Consider the following 18,326-nt stretch of genomic DNA (forward strand, 5'->3'; position numbering starts at 1 on the left):
CTTATATATGAACCGAGACGGACTATAAGGCGCTCATGGGCAATGCGGCTTATAGTCCAGTGCGCCTTATAGTCCGTAAAATACGGTACGTCCCTTTTGGTGCGTGCCGCTCTAGCAGACCACAACAGAAGTAATTTACCAGGCTCAGGGGGACAAAATAGTGATGTAAAAGTAGCCGGACAGGGTCTAACAACCCCATTTACACTTCTTCTTTAGGTGCCACTTATGCCGCACATACACATATAACTATAAATAATAATACCTGTTACATGATGATCATTCATGTGTAATGAGGAGGTAAAGCTCTATTCACATTAACACTGCAAGTTTGTGAGAAGGTTCATCGTATCTCATGGAAAAAGCAGCACAGCCTGCAATATTATTCCTCCAATCGAAAAGATGGATACTAGGACATTAAGGCTGAGGACCCACGTTGCAGAGACACATCTTCTTTTGTTGCAGATTTTGCTGTGTTTTTTGAGCCAAAGCCAGGAGTGGATTGAGCAGAAGGGAGAAGTATAAGGATTTCTTTTGTAGCCATTCTTGGCATTGGCTCAAAAACCTGCAACAAAAAAAGCTGTTTTTCCACAACTTGGGGCCTCAGTCTGAATGTCGATGGGGTTGGGACCATTGTACTTGGCCCTTCCGATGCAACAGAGTCATTTTCCAGGCTCTCAGGAGTATTCGTCCTCAGATATGACCATTTCACAGTGGAACAATATTACAAGGCAGGGATCACAATTGTGAACTTTGAACTGTAAAATTTATTACAACAAATGTTAGAAAAACAGGTGTCAAGGTTGTACCTAAAAATACCTCCAAAGTATAGAAACACAGAACATGAACCTTCAGAACAGTTTTGCAGGTCTTATAAAATCAACCTTAACACAAACGAGAAAAGAAGACAATTCTTTTTCTAGCTTCTTGCTCCCCCCTTTGCCAGCTGGTCCGCCATTTCATTTCCATACTCGCCACGGTGTCCTGGCACATGTGTCTGCAACAAAAAGAGAATGGAACAGCGATTCCCTCCATTACATAATGCTGGGTGTAAGGTCTTCTCACTGAGGCACATTGAGAAAAAGTGTCAGTCGATCCATGTAAGCAACGCAGCTCAGTCCTTGCACACAGATGAATGGCCTGTGTAATGAATATACTGTACAGCGGGTGACATGGTGACACCTTCACATGTGACAGACGAGTCAAGCAGCTCTTAGTGCACTACAGAATTCAAGGGGTTTTCCAGGCTTAGGAAACACATGATCAAGTCTTGAAGAAGACAAGAAAGTGGTAGTCACTGGCAATGCACAAAGCTGGATTTCTGGGGCAGCAAAATGGGAAAATCACATTCTGGTCCTTCATAAACACATTATATCACACAAATAATATCCAGTAGCTTAATCCCTCTGACATACCAATCAATGGTTATTGTGGTTAGAGCAAACCCTTCCCCCAACTCTTTCTGAATGTTGGGCGAGCGCATTGCTCCATTCATTTCAATCGGAGCAGTGGAGATAGCCAAGTACAGTATACTGAGCAGTGGGGGTCTGAGTGGTTGGATCCCCAATGATCTCGCATATGGTTTGTTACTGTCTATCCTGCGGGGCTCCGGCCTCCTAGACTGGGGTCCTACATCACCTTACTAAGTACCCCAGTGCTGCCATGGGATAACATCTGTTAGGGAATACATGGATGACTGTAAAGCTACATTCACAATCTAGCAGAAATCCTGCAAGCCTGATAGGATTTGTCAGCTGATATTCTGTGAAAAAATAATGAAGACTCCATTTGTAGTCCATGGGGTCCCTCGTGATCAGTTGCTGTCCATCAGAAGACAGACTGACTTCCGTTGCAGGACCAGAGGAATGGAGATAATGGTGTACACGCAAACGTAGTCTTATCTTACCCATGTGACATCAAGGCCTTCACATGCCCTATCAAGCCTCTGAAATTCTTCCTTATTGACCACATCTCCACCATCGTAGGTTTTCCAGCCATTTTCCTTCCATCTTGGCATCCATTCTGTCATACCTAAATTATATCCAAATTAATTGAGTGGTTACAGATGCCACGGCACATTTTATTTAAGCACACGCTAATCATTATTTTTTATGTTCTGATTTATCAGGCATGTTCATACTTCATTGTTGTGTTAAATTAAAGGCGTGCGTCAGAAAAGCTCTGAGACCATCCACCAGGAGTATCGTCCTCTGTCAGCGGTATGTATCCTCACTTACCTGTACAGTATAGCCCAGTACACTGCTTTAGGACTTGTTTGCACGTCCTAAACCCAATAGAAATCAATGGATCCGTTTTTAACTGATGTAAAATGGATTGCGTCTCCTAAAAATGGATCAGTGGGTTTAGTCAAAAAAGAAAGACCAATGAAATGCATCAGTTTTATTAAGTCAAAAACTGATGCAAAATGGATGACACTCGGCCATCAAAAGTGAAAACGCCACTGAAAACAGAAATGCAAGGTAGACCATTAGATCCATCAAAAACATCACTGTCACGAGCATAAGTCCTTAGGAATAGTCCTGACATACACTTCTGATAAAAGCACAAGACAAAAGATTTTAAGCATACCTTACAAGTCTTTTTAGAGGCATGCTGTACTTTCTTACATTTGTAAGATTCATTTTTAGGGCTTTTTCTCTATAGAGAAATTGGAAAAAAAACCTGAAAATCCAGACAATATTACCACAAACTAATAAACCTGCATGTTTAACTAGAGCCTATAAAGAGGACCTTTCATGTCTCTCTGCACATGTGGTTTTATATACTGCTAGAAAGCCAACAGTGCACCAAATTCAGCGCACCCTCAGATTTCTCGTTATGTGCCGCGGGGCTGGAGATATCAGTGGGCGTTCCGGACAGTCTAGCTGAGCTGTGAGCAATGCCCCTCCTTCACAGCTTAGAGTCATCGCTGGGCAGATAGGAACATCCCCTCTGACCGTACAGAGCTAAGGACGAGTACTGTCAGGGAGTGCGTTCCTCACAGACCAGCTAGACCAGACCTGGGCCCCCGGGCCACATCCGGCCCTCTGACTGATTCAGTCCGCTCGCACAGCTCTGACTAGGGAGGCATGTCTCGGGGGCGTGTCTTAGTGCCGGCCAAAGATGGAGATGTGGAGCGTGTCATAAAGTACTGAGAGATGTAAGGTGAGCTGCAGGGTGGAGAGAGAGTGTGTGTGTGTATATATATGTGTGTCTATGTGTGTGTGTGTCTGTCTACATGTGTGTCTGTCTGTCTGTCTATGTGTCTGTCTATATGTGTGTGTGTGTGTGTCTATATGTGTCTGTCTATCTGTATGTGTGTCTCTCAGCAACCTAGGGGCAGAGATGGAAGGGGAATGGTATACTAGGGCAGAGATGGCAGATGGAGGGGGGACATGAAACTGGGGGAGAGATGGAGGGGGGGGACATGAAATGGGGAAAATAAAGGGGGATATGAAACTGAGGGAGAAATGGAGGGGCATGAAACTGGGGGTAGATGAAGAGGGCACTTAGACTGGGGGGACATTAAACCGTGGAGGAAGCTGTAGGGGGACCTGTCTGCCTCTAGTTGTCCCCAGTTTAATGTCACCCTCCAGCTACCCCTACGGTTTCATGTCTCCTTCCAGCTTCCCGATTTTAATGTCCCCCTCTAGTTGCCCCCAGTTTCATGTCCCGCTCCAGCTGTCAATTTATTGCCCCCCTCCAACTACCCCCACTGTTTAATGTCCCCCTCCAGCTGCTCCAGTTTCATGTCCCCTGCAGTTTCCACCAGTTTATACTGGGGCACCAGGAGAGGGACTTAATACTGTGGGGCAGTTGGAAGGGAACATTATAATATGGGGACATATAATGTACGGGTGACTGTAGGAGGATTATACTTTGGGGGGGCACATGGAAAGATGATTGGGAATGGGCGGAGTCAACGTAGAAGTGGGTGGAGCTAAATTTGCCATGGCGCGGCCCTCTAGCATAGTTTCAATTTCTTATGCGGCCCCATGGGAAAATTAATTGCCCACCCCTGAGCTAGACTGTCAGGAACACCCTTCTGACAATGGGCAGAATGCACCCTTAAAGTAAAATTTGGCTGCAGCTTTTTTGGCCCCAAAAAAGTACAAATCAGCAAAAGGAGTGTTTGAAACAATCAAAGAATTAATAGGTCATATACGCTGCAGCCGGCTGTTATATTCTACAATATGTGAATTTTAAACTGTACTATATAGAAAAGGGTTTTGTTTTGTGATTTGTTTTGCAGAACACAATATGGTCTGAGTATGGACTTTGTTTTCTGGTATTTTCCCCATAGGTTTCTCTAAAGTATTTAAAAACACCAGAAATAGGATATTTTACATGCTATGTGTAAAATGAGGCAAAACTAGTGCATGTGAAAGAGACCTAGAAGAGTTTTCTCAATGCCTACAAAACGCTTCTCCCCACTGGGGTAAGGGTGTGTTCACATCTGTGTTGTTTGATCTGTAGTTCTGGTTTTCTGAAGGACCAGAAGAATAGATGAAACCGTAAAATGGATCCATCTAATGACGGACTGAAGGGGATCCCAAGGGACTCCATTGGCTAGAACAGGATCTGTCAGTATCTGTTATTTTTCCTCTGACATCGCTGGATGTATGGGTCGAGCATGTAACACTTTTTCCTGTCTCTTCAGACAATGGGCTCCTACATTGATGTGAACGTAGCCTAAACTGCCAGAGAAAATGCAGAAGAAACGGCCGTTTCAAATAGTACTCGCTCATCTCTAGCAATATCCAATCTCGGAGATTGTGAAATTACCAGGCATATGTACAGTATAAAAATAAATAAATACATTTTATTTATATAGCGCCAACATATTCCGCAGCGCTGTACAATTTGTAGGGTTCAGATACAGACATACATAACAAAGAACGTCATTTCACACAATGGGACTGAGGGCCCTGCTCAAAAGAGCTTACAATCTATGAGGTAGAGGGGGTGACACAAGAGGTAGCAGGAGCGGCATTGCTTATACAGTGTTCAGACAATTTTGTAATAGAGGTTACAGTCATTACACAAACAAAACTTTGTGAGCCGTCACTAGTCGTGTCCTTTAACATGTGGATAGTGCTTGGACAACTATGTTAGGCTGAAAAGGCATCAAGAACGGAAGGGTTAGCATTAGGAATTGTGATAGGCTTGTCTGAAAAGATGTGTCTTTAGTTTGCGTATGTATATTCACAGATGTCTGCACTGTTGTACCAAGCAAGCCCTCTTGTGTCTCCGTTTCCTCAAGGGTTCTAAGTTCTCATAAGTAAGGGCCCTCACGCCTATTGTTTGATGTGTTCATTTTTTCTTGTCACATTGTAATGTCAAATCCCATCTGTTCATGTACCCTCTGATTTGTACAGTGCTGTGGAATATATTGGTGCTATATAAATATAATTATTACTATTAATAATAATAATGAAAAGTCTTTCATTTAGGTGATCCTTCTTACCCTTGACGGTATATTGGCTGTCAGTATGAATATTAACACTAGTAATATTGTTGTCACGGGCTTGTTCCACCGCCCTTGTGGCTGCCTAAAAAAGGAAGACCAATGTAAGTTTTACAACTGAATTATTCAAGCTTGTTTGTTTGGCTAGATGAATCTTCTCCAGAGTCCTGAAAAAGCAAAGAGTCTGTCACTGCCTACTATTGAAAACAATATGAAGCAGATTCTGGAAGAAGGTGGAGAGGAATCCGTTTTAAAATCAGCTCCAAATACCACCCTTATTCACTCTCTATATGACTACTATAACTGCCGTCCAAGTCTAACTGTCCTCCTTACACTCTCTCTTCTACAAACTAAACTGACATCTCTATCTATCTATCTCTCTCTATCCATCTATCATATCATATCTATCTATTTATTATATTTATCTACAACAGAGATGTCTCCAGTCTGTGCTAGTTGCTGCACTAGTTGCCTGTCAGCTACAGAATACAATATAAACTTACCCCCCTCATCTACATACAGAGTTCTCCCCAGTGCTGCACCTCCCTCACCTCTGGCTAGCTTTCTACTGATGCCCTCTGTCTTGCCTATGACCCGAGACTAACATCTATAATGAGATCCTCTCAGTAAGCCTTCACCCGCGTTGCGCCAGTTCTCTGGAATGTGCTTTCCCGGACAAGCAGATTAGCACTCAGCTTTTAACACTTCAAGCACCCCCTAAAAACACATGAAAAGTTCTACAATTTCCCAATATATTTTCTGTACTAATTGCTCATGGTTTTCTAGATCTCTGCTTACTGCCATCCTTTGTTTACTTCCAGTGCATAAAATAAATAAATAAATCAGTCCATGGTCATGTGATGGATACACAGGTGCAGGGCTCGTTACCAGACAGATGTCTGATTGCTGACATGTGATTGTAACGAGCTGTGCACCTTTGCGTCCATCACATGACCATGGACTGTTCATTATTCAAACGATAACTTCTGTGTGGACTCTGTACAGATCAGCCGTTGTTGCGGTCACTTTTATTAAAAAAAAATTGGAACAGAGCTGCAGCCCCATCCACTGTATGAAAAATGCACAAGGTTCTGGAAAACCCCTTTAAGACCTTTTGACAATGAAGTGTACATTAGCTCATACACAGTTGTTTACATATAAAATAATCATAGTGTTTTTAATCCCCTAGGTATCAACATAATGATCAATGCCAAGGGCATAAAATATGGGTACCTGAAGTTCTGCCCTCTGATTGGTTGGTCTCCCCTCCAGTTTTCCTGATTCATTTCTGTAAAGCCAATTTTAAAAACACATTTACACAAGGTTTACACCACCCACAAAATATTACTATAATGATCGGAGGCCCAGGGCAGGTGACAAACATAAAAACCAGTGGTACTCACTTCTGTGGCTAAAACGCGACTCCCTGCTGTTTTTGGCCCTCTTCAATGACATCACAGACGTGGGTTACATTGGCATCATTATATGTCCTAACACTGGCCCGAACTATGTGACATCTGTGATGTCACTCCAGAGGCCCAAAGACAGAAAGGAATCACATTGGAACCTAAATGTCTAAAGAGACCATAGCTGTATTTGTTGTGGTTTGCCCCCAAAATACTCTTACTAATCCCCACTCCTGCTCAGAGCCACTTCCCTTTCTGCCCTGCGGGAGGCCCCATGTTTCCCATATCATATCACCCACGTCGTCGATGGGGAGCACTGAAGGGCAAAAGGGGATGCAGGGGCATTCATGAGCAGGAACAAGGATCAGTAAGTAAATCGGACCCATTACTTGCTGGGATTACTCCGACAGGTGACGGCCTATTAAGAAAAAGCAGAAGGGGCCCCCTAACATCGAGAGCCCCATGGCAGCCGCTACAGCATTACTTATGCCACTGGTCAGACATTAGTGTGAACAAATCCCAAGACATATACTTACAGAGGATGATTAGGACCCCAATAAACGCCATATCCGCCCTGAGCTTGAGATCTCCCATTGCGAATGCAGCATCCGTCAGTATAGGCCACGGCTGGTTTTCAAAATGAAGATTCAAAATATGTAAAATATTTCAGAAACTGGTTATCATGGTAAACTACTATTAAAGGGGTGTTCCCATAAACATAATCATATCTATATTTGTAGATAGACAAAAGTTAAACATTTTTTGCAAACACAAGTAGATAAAAATCCTGCAGTTTTAAAGATTTTCTCTATGTCAGGGGTAACATCTTTTGCTTAGATCAGTTGCCAACAGATAAGACCACAAATGCAGAAACTTTCTATGGTCTGGGACTTGTCAGGAACCCAGCCATGATTTTCTGATTGTAGCTGGGATATCATACAGGGACACGACATGTATGAGAAGATATCCCAGCCAAAATAAGGAAATCATGGTGGATTTTCTGACCTTAGAAAGGTCCTGCATTCATGGTTGTGTCCACTGGCAACTGATCAAGACAAGACTGTGACCACAAGATATTTAGGGAAAATCTGGCAACTCTGCAAAGTGTTTAATTACTTATATTTGCAAAAATGTTTTAACTTTTATTTATCTACAAATGTAACAAAAGTTATGTTCACGTATTCCTAAGTATACAGTATGATCAGACATCTGCGTTCTCTTCCTCGCCTTAGCTATGTTTTATGACATTATGTATTTGATAACAGTAAGTTTAACCAGACATGCAGGACTTTGTGTCCAGTATAAAAAAAAAAAAAAGTTTAGCCGCGGAGAGCACAAAACGCTCGGCCGGACACAGTCTGACAGGTTTCCGAAACCTGAAAACGGAGATCGGGTGCTGGTGTGATCCCGCCCTAACATCTGTTCTTACCCTTGGGGAGATCAAGACAACCTCTTCTAAATTTCTGTTCCAATACTAAATGTTGTCACTAAGAATATACATCTTATAGCATACAGCACTTTCATACCTTGATCCCTGTAACCTCCAGATGAAGAGTTGTTCCCACGTTCCCTGCGAATGTTAAAAAGAAGTGACATATGCTGAGTTACATGTATAAGGGCTTATTCACACTTCCGTTATTTATGGCTGCATGCTGTTCGGTGCTCTCCATGGACAGCACAAGTTCCCACTGCATGTTATAGGCATATGCTTTATTCCATGGACTAATAGAGAGAATGCACAATTTTGGCCCATTTTGCGGACCCTACACGCCCTGGTACTTGGTCTGTAGTCATGATCAGCTGACAATGGACCATGAATGCAGGAGCTTTTTATGGTCTGGGACTTGTCAGAAACCCGGCCATGTCCTTATTGTGGACAGATTGTCAGGCAGGGGCAGTACATGTATGAGAAGATAAGCTGCTCACAATAAGGACATCATGGCTGGGTTTCACACCATAGAAAGTTTTTGCAAAAGACTGTCACTAATAAGACGGTTAGAAAAATATCTGCAAAATTTTGTAATTATCTATATTTACAAAAATGATTACCGTATTTTTCGGACTATATGACACACTTTTTTCCCCCCAAAATCTGGGGGGAAAATGAGGGTGCATCTTATAGTCCGAATGTGGCTTCCTGCAGCAACAGGAGCGTGGCAATGCTGCAGGTCCTGGCACCTGTGCCGGCGTCTAAAACACTTCCCGGCATCCACCATTCTATTGCCGGGGAGGGATTGATGCCGGGTCTGTAAGAATAATGGCGGCCGCTATACGCTGAGGCCAAAGCTAATGCCAGCAATTAGAATGCTTTCTAATTGCGGGCATTAAAACTTAACCCCCCCCCCCTTCCCCCCATAGTGTAGAATACACCCCATACCTTTAAAGTTGTAGGCCAGCTCCTGTGCGGCGAGGTCGCAAGAGCCAACCTGTTCTGGTGACAGCCGGGAGCCAACTGAAGGCTCCCAGGGCTGTCACGGCTATATAACTATTGCGGCTAGTCTATGACCAGCCATAATAGTAATGTAGAGAATCTCCCATAGACGGCAATACACTTCTATTGCCGTCTATGGGACTTGCAATCAAATGACTGCAGGTTCAAGCCCCCTAGGAATCCTTGTGTCTGAAAATGCCCGATCTACTAATATTTTTCAAACCGACGGGTTTTTTTTCCACCATTTTGCCTCTAATTTAAATAAAAGGTGAACTAAGCAATAGACATTCCCCAAAATGGTATAACTAAAAAGGACATCTGGTCCCGCAAAAAAAAACACCCTATGGATCTCCGTACAGATGCAGGGTCACCTGTCAATGTGGCCTTGCAGCTGTTGCAAAACTACAACTCCTATATAGTAAATATTTTACCATTTTTTTGCTTCAAAAATTTTTCCCCTATTTTCCTCCTCTAAAACCTAAGTGCGTCTTATAGTCCAAAAAATACGGTAACCTTTGAATGTATGGAGGAGATTATACAAAATTTCATCCTTGGTACTGTAAAATGCATTTTTTTCCCACTGCGTTTCCATGACAGCCACGACTGCTATGTTTCCACAATGTGGTACCTTAACCTAAGTTTGTATGTGGCGCAAATACCACAGTTTGACCGCTGTGGAAACAGCGTGGGAAAAAAATCAGTGTTTTACAGTCACTGCAAGGTGGATGGGATTACAGAGAATGTCATCATCACCTAGCGGAAAAATATGTGCAGTAGACACGCTGAGCTTTCTAAAACCATTGCGGTTATGGAAGTCACAGCGTGTCAATTATACCTACAGAAACGCTAGCGGTTTTCCTATAGTCATAAAGGAGGCAGAAAGTGTTGCCGCTGCGGTTTTTCTTGGAGCACTTTTTTGTAGTGGAGCCTTAGGCTAAAGCTACATTTAGGGGCTAGTTCACACGGGGGGCGGTATAGTGGGTTTTGGCACCGAGAGTGACACGGTGAGCCACGTCACTCTCGGGTCAAAACCCGCCTGCCACATCTGTGGACGTGGCTTCTCCCCCTCCCAGAGTCGGCTCAAACAAATGAGCCGACCCCAGAGGTTGCTGCCACCAGGCGGACGCCGCGGCTCGCCAAGCAATCCGCCTGAAGAAAGGGCAGCTCACTTCTTTTTTCCATGAGCTGCAGCATGCCGCTCACGGAAAAAAGAAGTCTGGTGATCTACATAGACCACCATTGTGAGGGGGCGGATTATGACGTGGATTACGTGCCATAATCCGCCCCCTCTGTGCTCGTGTGAACAGGCCCTAAGGCCCCACGTGGATACGCAGCAGAAAAAAGTCTACACTTTACAGGCCCAGCAAGGGGAATGAGATTTGGATTATTCTCATCCACACATTGCAGGGAGAAACGCATTGTGAGTATATTTCTGAAAAATTAAACATCTGAATTCTTGTGGCAGATTTGAGAGTGTTTTCCCTAAATGTAATAGGGGAATATTTGGTTAGCATTGTGGCCTTGCAGCTATAGTCCAAGATTAAAATCCATCCAAGGACAACATCTGCAAGGAGTTTGTATGTTCTTCCTGTGTTTGTGTGAGTTTACTCCTGTTTCCTCCCGCACTCCAAAGACATACTGATAGGGACTGTAGATTGTGAGCCCTATATAGGACAGTGACTGACTATATCTGTAAAACGCTGCGGAATATGATGGCGCTATACAAGTAAGCAACATAAATAAATAAAAAAACAGAGAAAAACTCAGGGCTCATTCACATCGGCACTCGATCTCCCGTCTTTCGGGTTTCCGTCTTCTGCAGACAGAAGATGGAAGCCCGACAGACAGTGACCGGCCGTGAGCATTTTATGCTTTCCGCGGTGAAACCGTTTATTTTTAACCGGACACAAAGTCCTGCATGTCCGACTTTGTGACCGGTTAAAAAAAAACTATTTTGCCACGGAGAGAGCAAAACGCTCACCGCCGCTCACGGCTGAACACTTTCCAAACCCATTCAAATGAATGGGTTTGAAAAATGCCTGCAGGTTTCCGTCTCCTGCCCAGTTTAGGAAACCTGCAGAATGGAGGCCGGGACGTAGATGTGAATCCGGCCTAAGCTACGTGGCGTCTTAGTCCTAGGGTATGTTCACGCAGAGTTTTTTGCAGGCTCCCATTCATTTCAATGGTAGTAAAATGGCAGTTTTTTTTCCTCTCTAGCTGATTTTTTCAGATAGAGGAAAAAAAAACTATCAGGTGAAAATGGTGAAATCAATGTGAAGCAGAAAAAAACTTCAAGCGTTTAAGTCCCGCGTCCCACGGTCCAGAAACGCCACGGGAAAAATCACGGCGTTATACAGTAACAGCAAAGTCCACTTTGCAGTGAAATCCTCATCGCAAACACACTGAAATTTCCAAAACCAGCGCGGTTTTGGAAATCACAGCATGTCAATTATATCTATGGTAACGCCGGCGGCTTTCCCATAGCTATAATTGCAACAGAAAGTCCGTGGAGGAAAACTGCATGAACTTTCTGTTTAAAGCACTACGAGAAGAACCGCGATGCATTCCCGCTGCGGTTTTTCCTGCAGCACTTTAGTGCTGCAGATTGTCCCATGGGGCCTTAACCTAGATGGAAGTTTCCAGGACCATACGGGGTGTGGTGGAGCAAAAAACTGCGGCAAAAACCATGTTTAAAACCACATCATGTAAGAAAAAAAAAAAAAAAGTGTAAAAAAAAACTTCTCCTAATTCCTGAAACTGATTTTTTCAGCTTGCAAAAAACTGTGTGAACATACACATACATACACGGAGTTTTTTGGTCAGGAATTTGGTCAGGAAAAATCCGCTTCAGGAAAATTCAAGAGGCATTTTTTTTAAGCGTTTTTCAGGCGTTTCTGCCTGAAATAAATCAATGCAAGTCAGTGGGAGGTTGAAAATCTGCCTGGTGTGTTTTGAGGCGTTTTTTGGAGCGTTTTTATTTTTGGGTTTTTTCCTCCAGCACAGTGCATGGACCTTGAAAAAACCACTAGCGTTTTTTCCGCCTCCCATTGGTTTTTGCAGACGGAATCCGCCTGAAGAAAGGTAGCGGTTTACATAGGACTCTATTGTGAGGAGGCAGATTTTGAGGCGGATTCCGTGTCAAAATCCACACCATTTTGCTCCGTGTGAACTAGCCCTTAGGCTGCCTTCACACGGAGTAACCGCTCCGCTCATTCTGACACGTAAACACGTGTCTGAGTGAGCAGAGTAAAACAGGCTTTTTTACTTATTGCTTTCAATGTGATACGCGCGTATCACATTGAAAGCAATAGGTAAAAAAGCGCCTCCCATTGACTTCAATGGGTAGCACGCGCAAGACCGAACCCATTGAAGTCAATGGGATTCTGTTTTACTGCGCTCACTCTGACACGTGTTTACGTGTTACTCCGTCTGAAAGCTTCCTAAAACACACATCTGGTTTTGCTGTATTTTCTAATAATTTTTACCTCATGAAAAACACTGAAACAGGTAAAATTACTATGTAACCTGCTTTCACCGCACCCGAAGCCCTGGCCAAATCACCTGTATTTTTTTCGCAGTGAAGTTTGGAAAAGTGCTGCGGGAAAAACCGCTATACGTTACTACTGCGTTTTTTTCTGCATAGTTTTTTTTCTGCCACCTGCCTGGTTATCAGATACATCCTTATCTCTGTATCGGCTCCTCTCCTAGTTTTGGTTTACAGATACTGACAAAAATAGTGGTGTGAACATGGTCTAACCACAGGTCGGACAGATTTTTAATTTGCGCCAGAAATCTAGCGGACATTTCCCTCTAGTTGCTTGGCTTTCCTCATGAGACATATTGCTCCAAATTTATTACTGAACTCTGCCATTTTTTATACTAAATGCTTTATGTGGGCGATAAAATGGGTCAAATAACATAAAAATTTATTAAATTCGGGTTAATCTTGTTCTGTGCGACAGAGCAAAAAACAGACGCGAGAAAGGGATAAATATTCTCCATAAGATTACTTTTTTTAACACTAGTAGAGATCACATAAGGTATAAGGAGAATTGTGTCTACTATTGTGTGAATTGTGCCCAGCATTGCATGAACCACCTTTGGTAAATGTGTGCAGTTTTAATGCCTCCTTATTAGAGGACTCCATTTCTGAGGTATCCTATTACTAAATGAGGCTCTGAGCACCATAAAGCCTGAATACAATGGGGGACTCAGCGTTACAAACTATTTATTTTCACATCCTCATTTCTATGTACAGCTTAATATCAAACTATGAGGTGTCGTGCGGCCATTTTGTGCCCGCCATCCCCTCAGCGCTCGCCATTAGCTAAGCGTGGGCGGAGCCTCTTGTTTCCCGCCATACATTAAGCATCTTCTTGGCGCAATGGCGGAACCTCATATGACGCAGCTACAATAAATGCTTTGCCATCTATAAGAGGAGACAGTCCGGGGCTGACAGTGACGGTCCTCGGTCACCTATAGCAGAGACACCTACTGTAGTGTAATAAATAACTAACACTCATCCTCTATCCCATCCCCGCATATACTGCCCCGCTCCTCACCAGCTCCTATAGGATCCGGACTGGCTGCGTCTGGACATGGCGATGAGTTATGAGGAGAAGACTTGTGACTGCACTGATGCCCCCCTGAGAGGCAGACATTAATATAGGGCGGATACGGAGTCACACGGCTGTGGGTGGGCTTAGTGCTGGCCTCTCATCTGCCTTCATTTACATACAAGCAGATGCCAAGTCTGACCGACACAAGACAATGGCTCTGCTCTGTATCATAATGTCTAGTGTGTCCATAATGTAGGAGGGGCCCCCACAGGACACATTGGCCCCTTCTAATGCACTGTCAGGAGGGGCCCCCACAGAACACATGGGCCCCTTCTAATGCACTGTCAGGAGGGGCCCCCACAGCACACATGGGCCCCTTCTAATACACTGTCAGGAGGGGCCCCCACAGCACACATGGACCCCTTCTAATGCACTGTCAGGAGGGGCCCCCACAGCACACATGGACCCCTTCTAATGCACTGTCAGGAGGGGCCCCCACAGCACACATGGGCCCCTTCTAATACACTGTCAGGAGGGGCCCCCACAGCACACATGGACCCCTTCTCTTCAGCTTGCCCATAGATATCTGCCCTGAAATGATTTGGGCTGTATTCAGATACTGCAGGTGACTTCTGAAAAGTTCATGCGGCCGCAAAATAACGCTGCGTATACGATCCTAACTCCCATTGAAATGAATGGGAGCATTTTGAGCGCGCCATCTGCCGTACGTGTATATGTGCCAGGTTGCGCTCCACGTTACATCGTGTGAACGCACCCTATGGGCGTGTTCACAACTGTGCCTGGTTTTTTTGGGCGTCTCTCCTCAGCTCCTGTCCTACACCCGGTATACTGTAAGTAGCGGCTTCTGAGCTCCTGTCCACCGAGGAGCCACCACAAACAACCCAGCGGTTCTGTATTTTCTTCGCCATGGCGCGCACAGACCACTTCCCTGGCGTCTTTGACACCAGGTGAGGAGCGGGCATGGACGCCATTACATAAGACATGTTACCTCATGATTGCGGATAACATAGGATATATATTGATTATTATGTGATCTGTGATTAGTGCTCTGACTGGAGAAGACTCTAGTACCACAGGGTGGCGGGAAGTGACAAATGGCGCCCGACAACTTCAAGTAGACGGCAGAGATTATAAGGAGTGAACATGTCTAAGGACTAAGAGCTGCACTTAATATAAAATACTGTTTTAACTGACTTGTTTCTTAGCTCCAAAGACAAGATCAGTGACTAATATACTGTAAGTAATGGGATCTCCTGTAGGAATAAGAAGAGGAATACACAAAAGGACATCTTCATCCACATGACATAATGTTACTGGGCATATAAGCTTATATACATGAGGATGGGTGCAGCCAGTGACATTGTTAGGGACAGGGGTACAACTCAGTGTGATCATAGCCTTTACTGCTGCAGTAAGCTCTTACATAGAAATAGACTCCTGTGAACATGAACATTCTCTTAGGGCCCGTTCACAAGGGCACAGAGGGGGCGGATTATGGCACGGAATCCACATCATAATCTGCCCCCTCACAATGGTGGTCTATGGAGACCGCTAGAGCTCTTTTTTCGACTAGCGGCATGTTGCCGCTAGCGGAAAAAAGAAGTGACGTGACCTTTCTTGAGGCGGATTCCACCTCAGGAAGGAAATAGAAGTGAATGGGAGGCGGAAACTGTTTTTACCAAAAAATGCTCCAAAAAAAAAAAAAAAACACTTCAAGGTCCAAAAACCGCTTCCGAATTAGGGAGCGTCTTTTTTCCAGACCAAATTTTGCCACACGTAATTCACGTGTTAACTTAGCCTTTGACCTCATTCACAGGTCAGCAAAAGCAGTGCAGATGACTAGAGATGAGCGAACACTGTTCAGATCAGCCGATCCAAACAGCACGCACCCATAGAAATGAATGGAAGCACCTGTGACGCTGACTTTGCCGGCGGCCGGCCGGCATCACAGGTGCTTCCATTCATTTCTATGGTTGCGTGCTGTTCGGATCGGCTGATCCGAACAGTGTTCGCTCATCTCTACAGATGACACATGGATTGGTATCTGAGGTTTTCACTGACCCATACATTAAAATGTATGGTCCGAGCTGCAAATATGGACAAGACATGCTCCATATTTTGCGTCTCTTTGCTATGGCCTGGACACATGGCTGCAAAAACTACAATGGTGTGTATTAGCCCATAGAAATGAATAGGTTGAGGGGCAACACAGTGACTCAGTGGTTAAAACTGTAGCCTTGCAGTGCTGGAGTCCTGGGTTCGAATCCCACCAGGAACAACATCTGCAGGGAGTTTGTATCTTCTCCCTGTGTTTGCTTGGATTTCCTCCTATTCTACAAAGACATACTGATAGGAAAAAAAAAATGTACATTGTGATCCCTATATGGGGCTCCCAATCTACATTTTATTAAAAAAAAGAAAGAAATGAATAGGTCTGTACTTCTATCCACAGTGTGTATGGGGCCTTAACCCATTACTGATATGTGCCATAATAGTATGGCAGATGTCAGGTATTTAAATATGGTGGCTGTTTGGTATTATACTGCAAAGACCCAACGCTAATGCCCACGATTAGTATCCGCACTGATTGTGGGCATTAAGGCCCCCAGCGCCTTGGTCAAAGTTGTCCAGGGCACTATTTACCTAATATTTTGGGCAGGATCACTGGTGTCCGTTGTACGCTGTGTTCACACCAGCGTTCGGCAGTCCGTTCTCAGGTTTCCGTCTTCTGCATGCAGAAGACAGAAACCTGTCATGCTAAGTCTGAGCGTTTTATGCTCTCCGAGGCAAAAAGGTTTTTTTTAAACCAGACATAGAGTACTGCATGTCCAACTCTGTGTCCGGTTTAAAAAAAACGGTTTCGCCGCTGAGCGCATAAAACGCTCACCAGTGCTCACGGCCGGACACTTTTCAAACTCATTCAAATGAATGGGTTTGAAAAGATGCGGGCAGGTTTCAGTCTCCTGCCCTGTTTTGTGCAGGAAATGGAAACCTGCAAAACGGAGTCCCGGGCGCAGATGTAAACGAGCCACTAAACCCCGGAGAAACTGGACAGCAGACAGCTTGCAAGTGGTCAGCTTTAAAACTCATTTATCTAGCCTCTCCTCCTGGAAACCTTTTTTTTTTTTTTTTTTTTTGCACGGACACAAAGTCCTACACAAATGTAGGACTTTGTGTCTGCGGACAAAAAACAGGTTTCCAGGCGAAGAGGCTGAAAACGCGCACTGGCGGTCACCTTTAAAACCCATTCAAATGAATGAGTTTTAAAGCCGACAGCTCGCGAGCCATCTGCTATCCAGTTTCTCCGGGGTTTACAACGGACACCTCGGGGCAGACAACAGCGGCAGTGTGAATGCTGCTTAAGACTAAGGCACCACGTTGTGGAGCAACGCGGCGGTTTTTTGTTGCATTTTGTATTTGCTGCAATTTTTTGAGCCAAAACCAGGGGTGTAGTTAACTGAAAGGGGAACGTCTAACAGCTTCCTTTATATTTTCCATTCCTTTTCACTCCACTCTAGACTTTGGCTAAAAAAATAAACCGTAAACTCTGCAACAAAAAAACACTGCATTTCTGCATTGTGGGGCTTAGCTTAAGGGCAGGTTCACATCTGCGCCCCGGTCTCCACTTTCAGGTTTCCATCTTCTGCCGCCTCGAGATGGAAACCCGACAGTCAGTGTCCACCTGTGAGCATTTTGTGTTCTCCGCGGCGAAACCGTTTTTTTTGTAACCGGACACAAAGTCCTGCATGTCTGATTTTCTGTCCGGTTAAAAAAAACACGGTTTCGCCGCGGAGACCAGAAGACGCACACGGGTGGACACTTTGCAAACCCATTCAAATGAATGAGTTTGAAAGGTGACTGCCGATTTCTGTCTTCTGTCCAGTTTCTCAGGCAGAAGATGGAAACCTGAAAGTTGATGACCGGGTGCAGATGTGAACCCCACCCTAAAGAAGTTTTCCAGTAAGTATTTTTTGTTTTTTTAATCTTTGTAGGGTTTGCTGTACTTAGTGGTTCTCGACTTGTTACAACCATACATCAGAAGTGATCAGAACAGTAGACGACCCCCAGATTGCTCCATTTCCTCTTCGATTTTTTTGATTAGTTAGCTATGTTGTGGGGTGGCTTTATTAGGGTAAGTTCACACAGAGTATTTTGCTCAGGATTGTGAGGCCGTATTCGCCTCAAAATCCTGACCAACAAGACAGCTCCCATTGAAATCAATGGGAGCCGGTCAGGCGTTTTTTCTGGGAGCCGGCTTGTTTCGGCTCCCGGAAAAAGAAGCGAGACGCGATTTGGCCTGAAGACTCTCCCGACTAGGCCCATTCATTGGGCCTAATCCAAGGCAGAGTGCGCGACTGGATGCCGGTGCAGTGCACCAGCGTTCAGTCGTGGCTACCCATTTTTTGGAACGGAACCTGAGGCCATTTTTGGGAGGCCGCTCTTCT

General features: G+C 44.5%; 1 protein-coding gene across 1 annotated transcript; it reads right to left on the reverse strand.

Annotated features, from left to right (window-relative positions):
• Positions 1 to 804: 804 nt before the first annotated feature.
• RNASEH1 (ribonuclease H1) lies at positions 805 to 13,961 on the reverse strand. The gene is made up of 7 exons (XM_075269126.1): positions 13,864 to 13,961; positions 8,397 to 8,440; positions 7,407 to 7,497; positions 6,698 to 6,752; positions 5,465 to 5,549; positions 1,904 to 2,028; positions 805 to 994 (listed from the first exon to the last, which is right to left on the reverse strand). Exons 1-7 carry the CDS (start codon positions 13,899 to 13,901, stop codon positions 917 to 919), a joined length of 516 nt encoding a protein of 171 aa, XP_075125227.1. The 5' UTR covers positions 13,902 to 13,961; the 3' UTR covers positions 805 to 916.
• Positions 13,962 to 18,326: the final 4,365 nt, after the last annotated feature.

This window comes from Leptodactylus fuscus, chromosome 3 (assembly GCF_031893055.1).
Source record: "Leptodactylus fuscus isolate aLepFus1 chromosome 3, aLepFus1.hap2, whole genome shotgun sequence".
Taxonomy (NCBI): Eukaryota; Metazoa; Chordata; class Amphibia; order Anura; family Leptodactylidae; genus Leptodactylus; species Leptodactylus fuscus.

Coding starts and splice junctions, on each gene's coding strand:
- RNASEH1 (XM_075269126.1), bottom strand. CDS start 13,901: ATGTCCAGACGCAGCCAGTCCGGATCCTATAGGAGCTG. Junction 6,753..7,406: donor TGGGGTCCTAATCATCCTCT/GTAAGTATATGT, acceptor TTGGCTTTACAG/AAATGAATCAGGAAAACTGG. Junction 2,029..5,464: donor CAGCCAATATACCGTCAAGG/GTAAGAAGGATC, acceptor GATATAATTTAG/GTATGACAGAATGGATGCCA.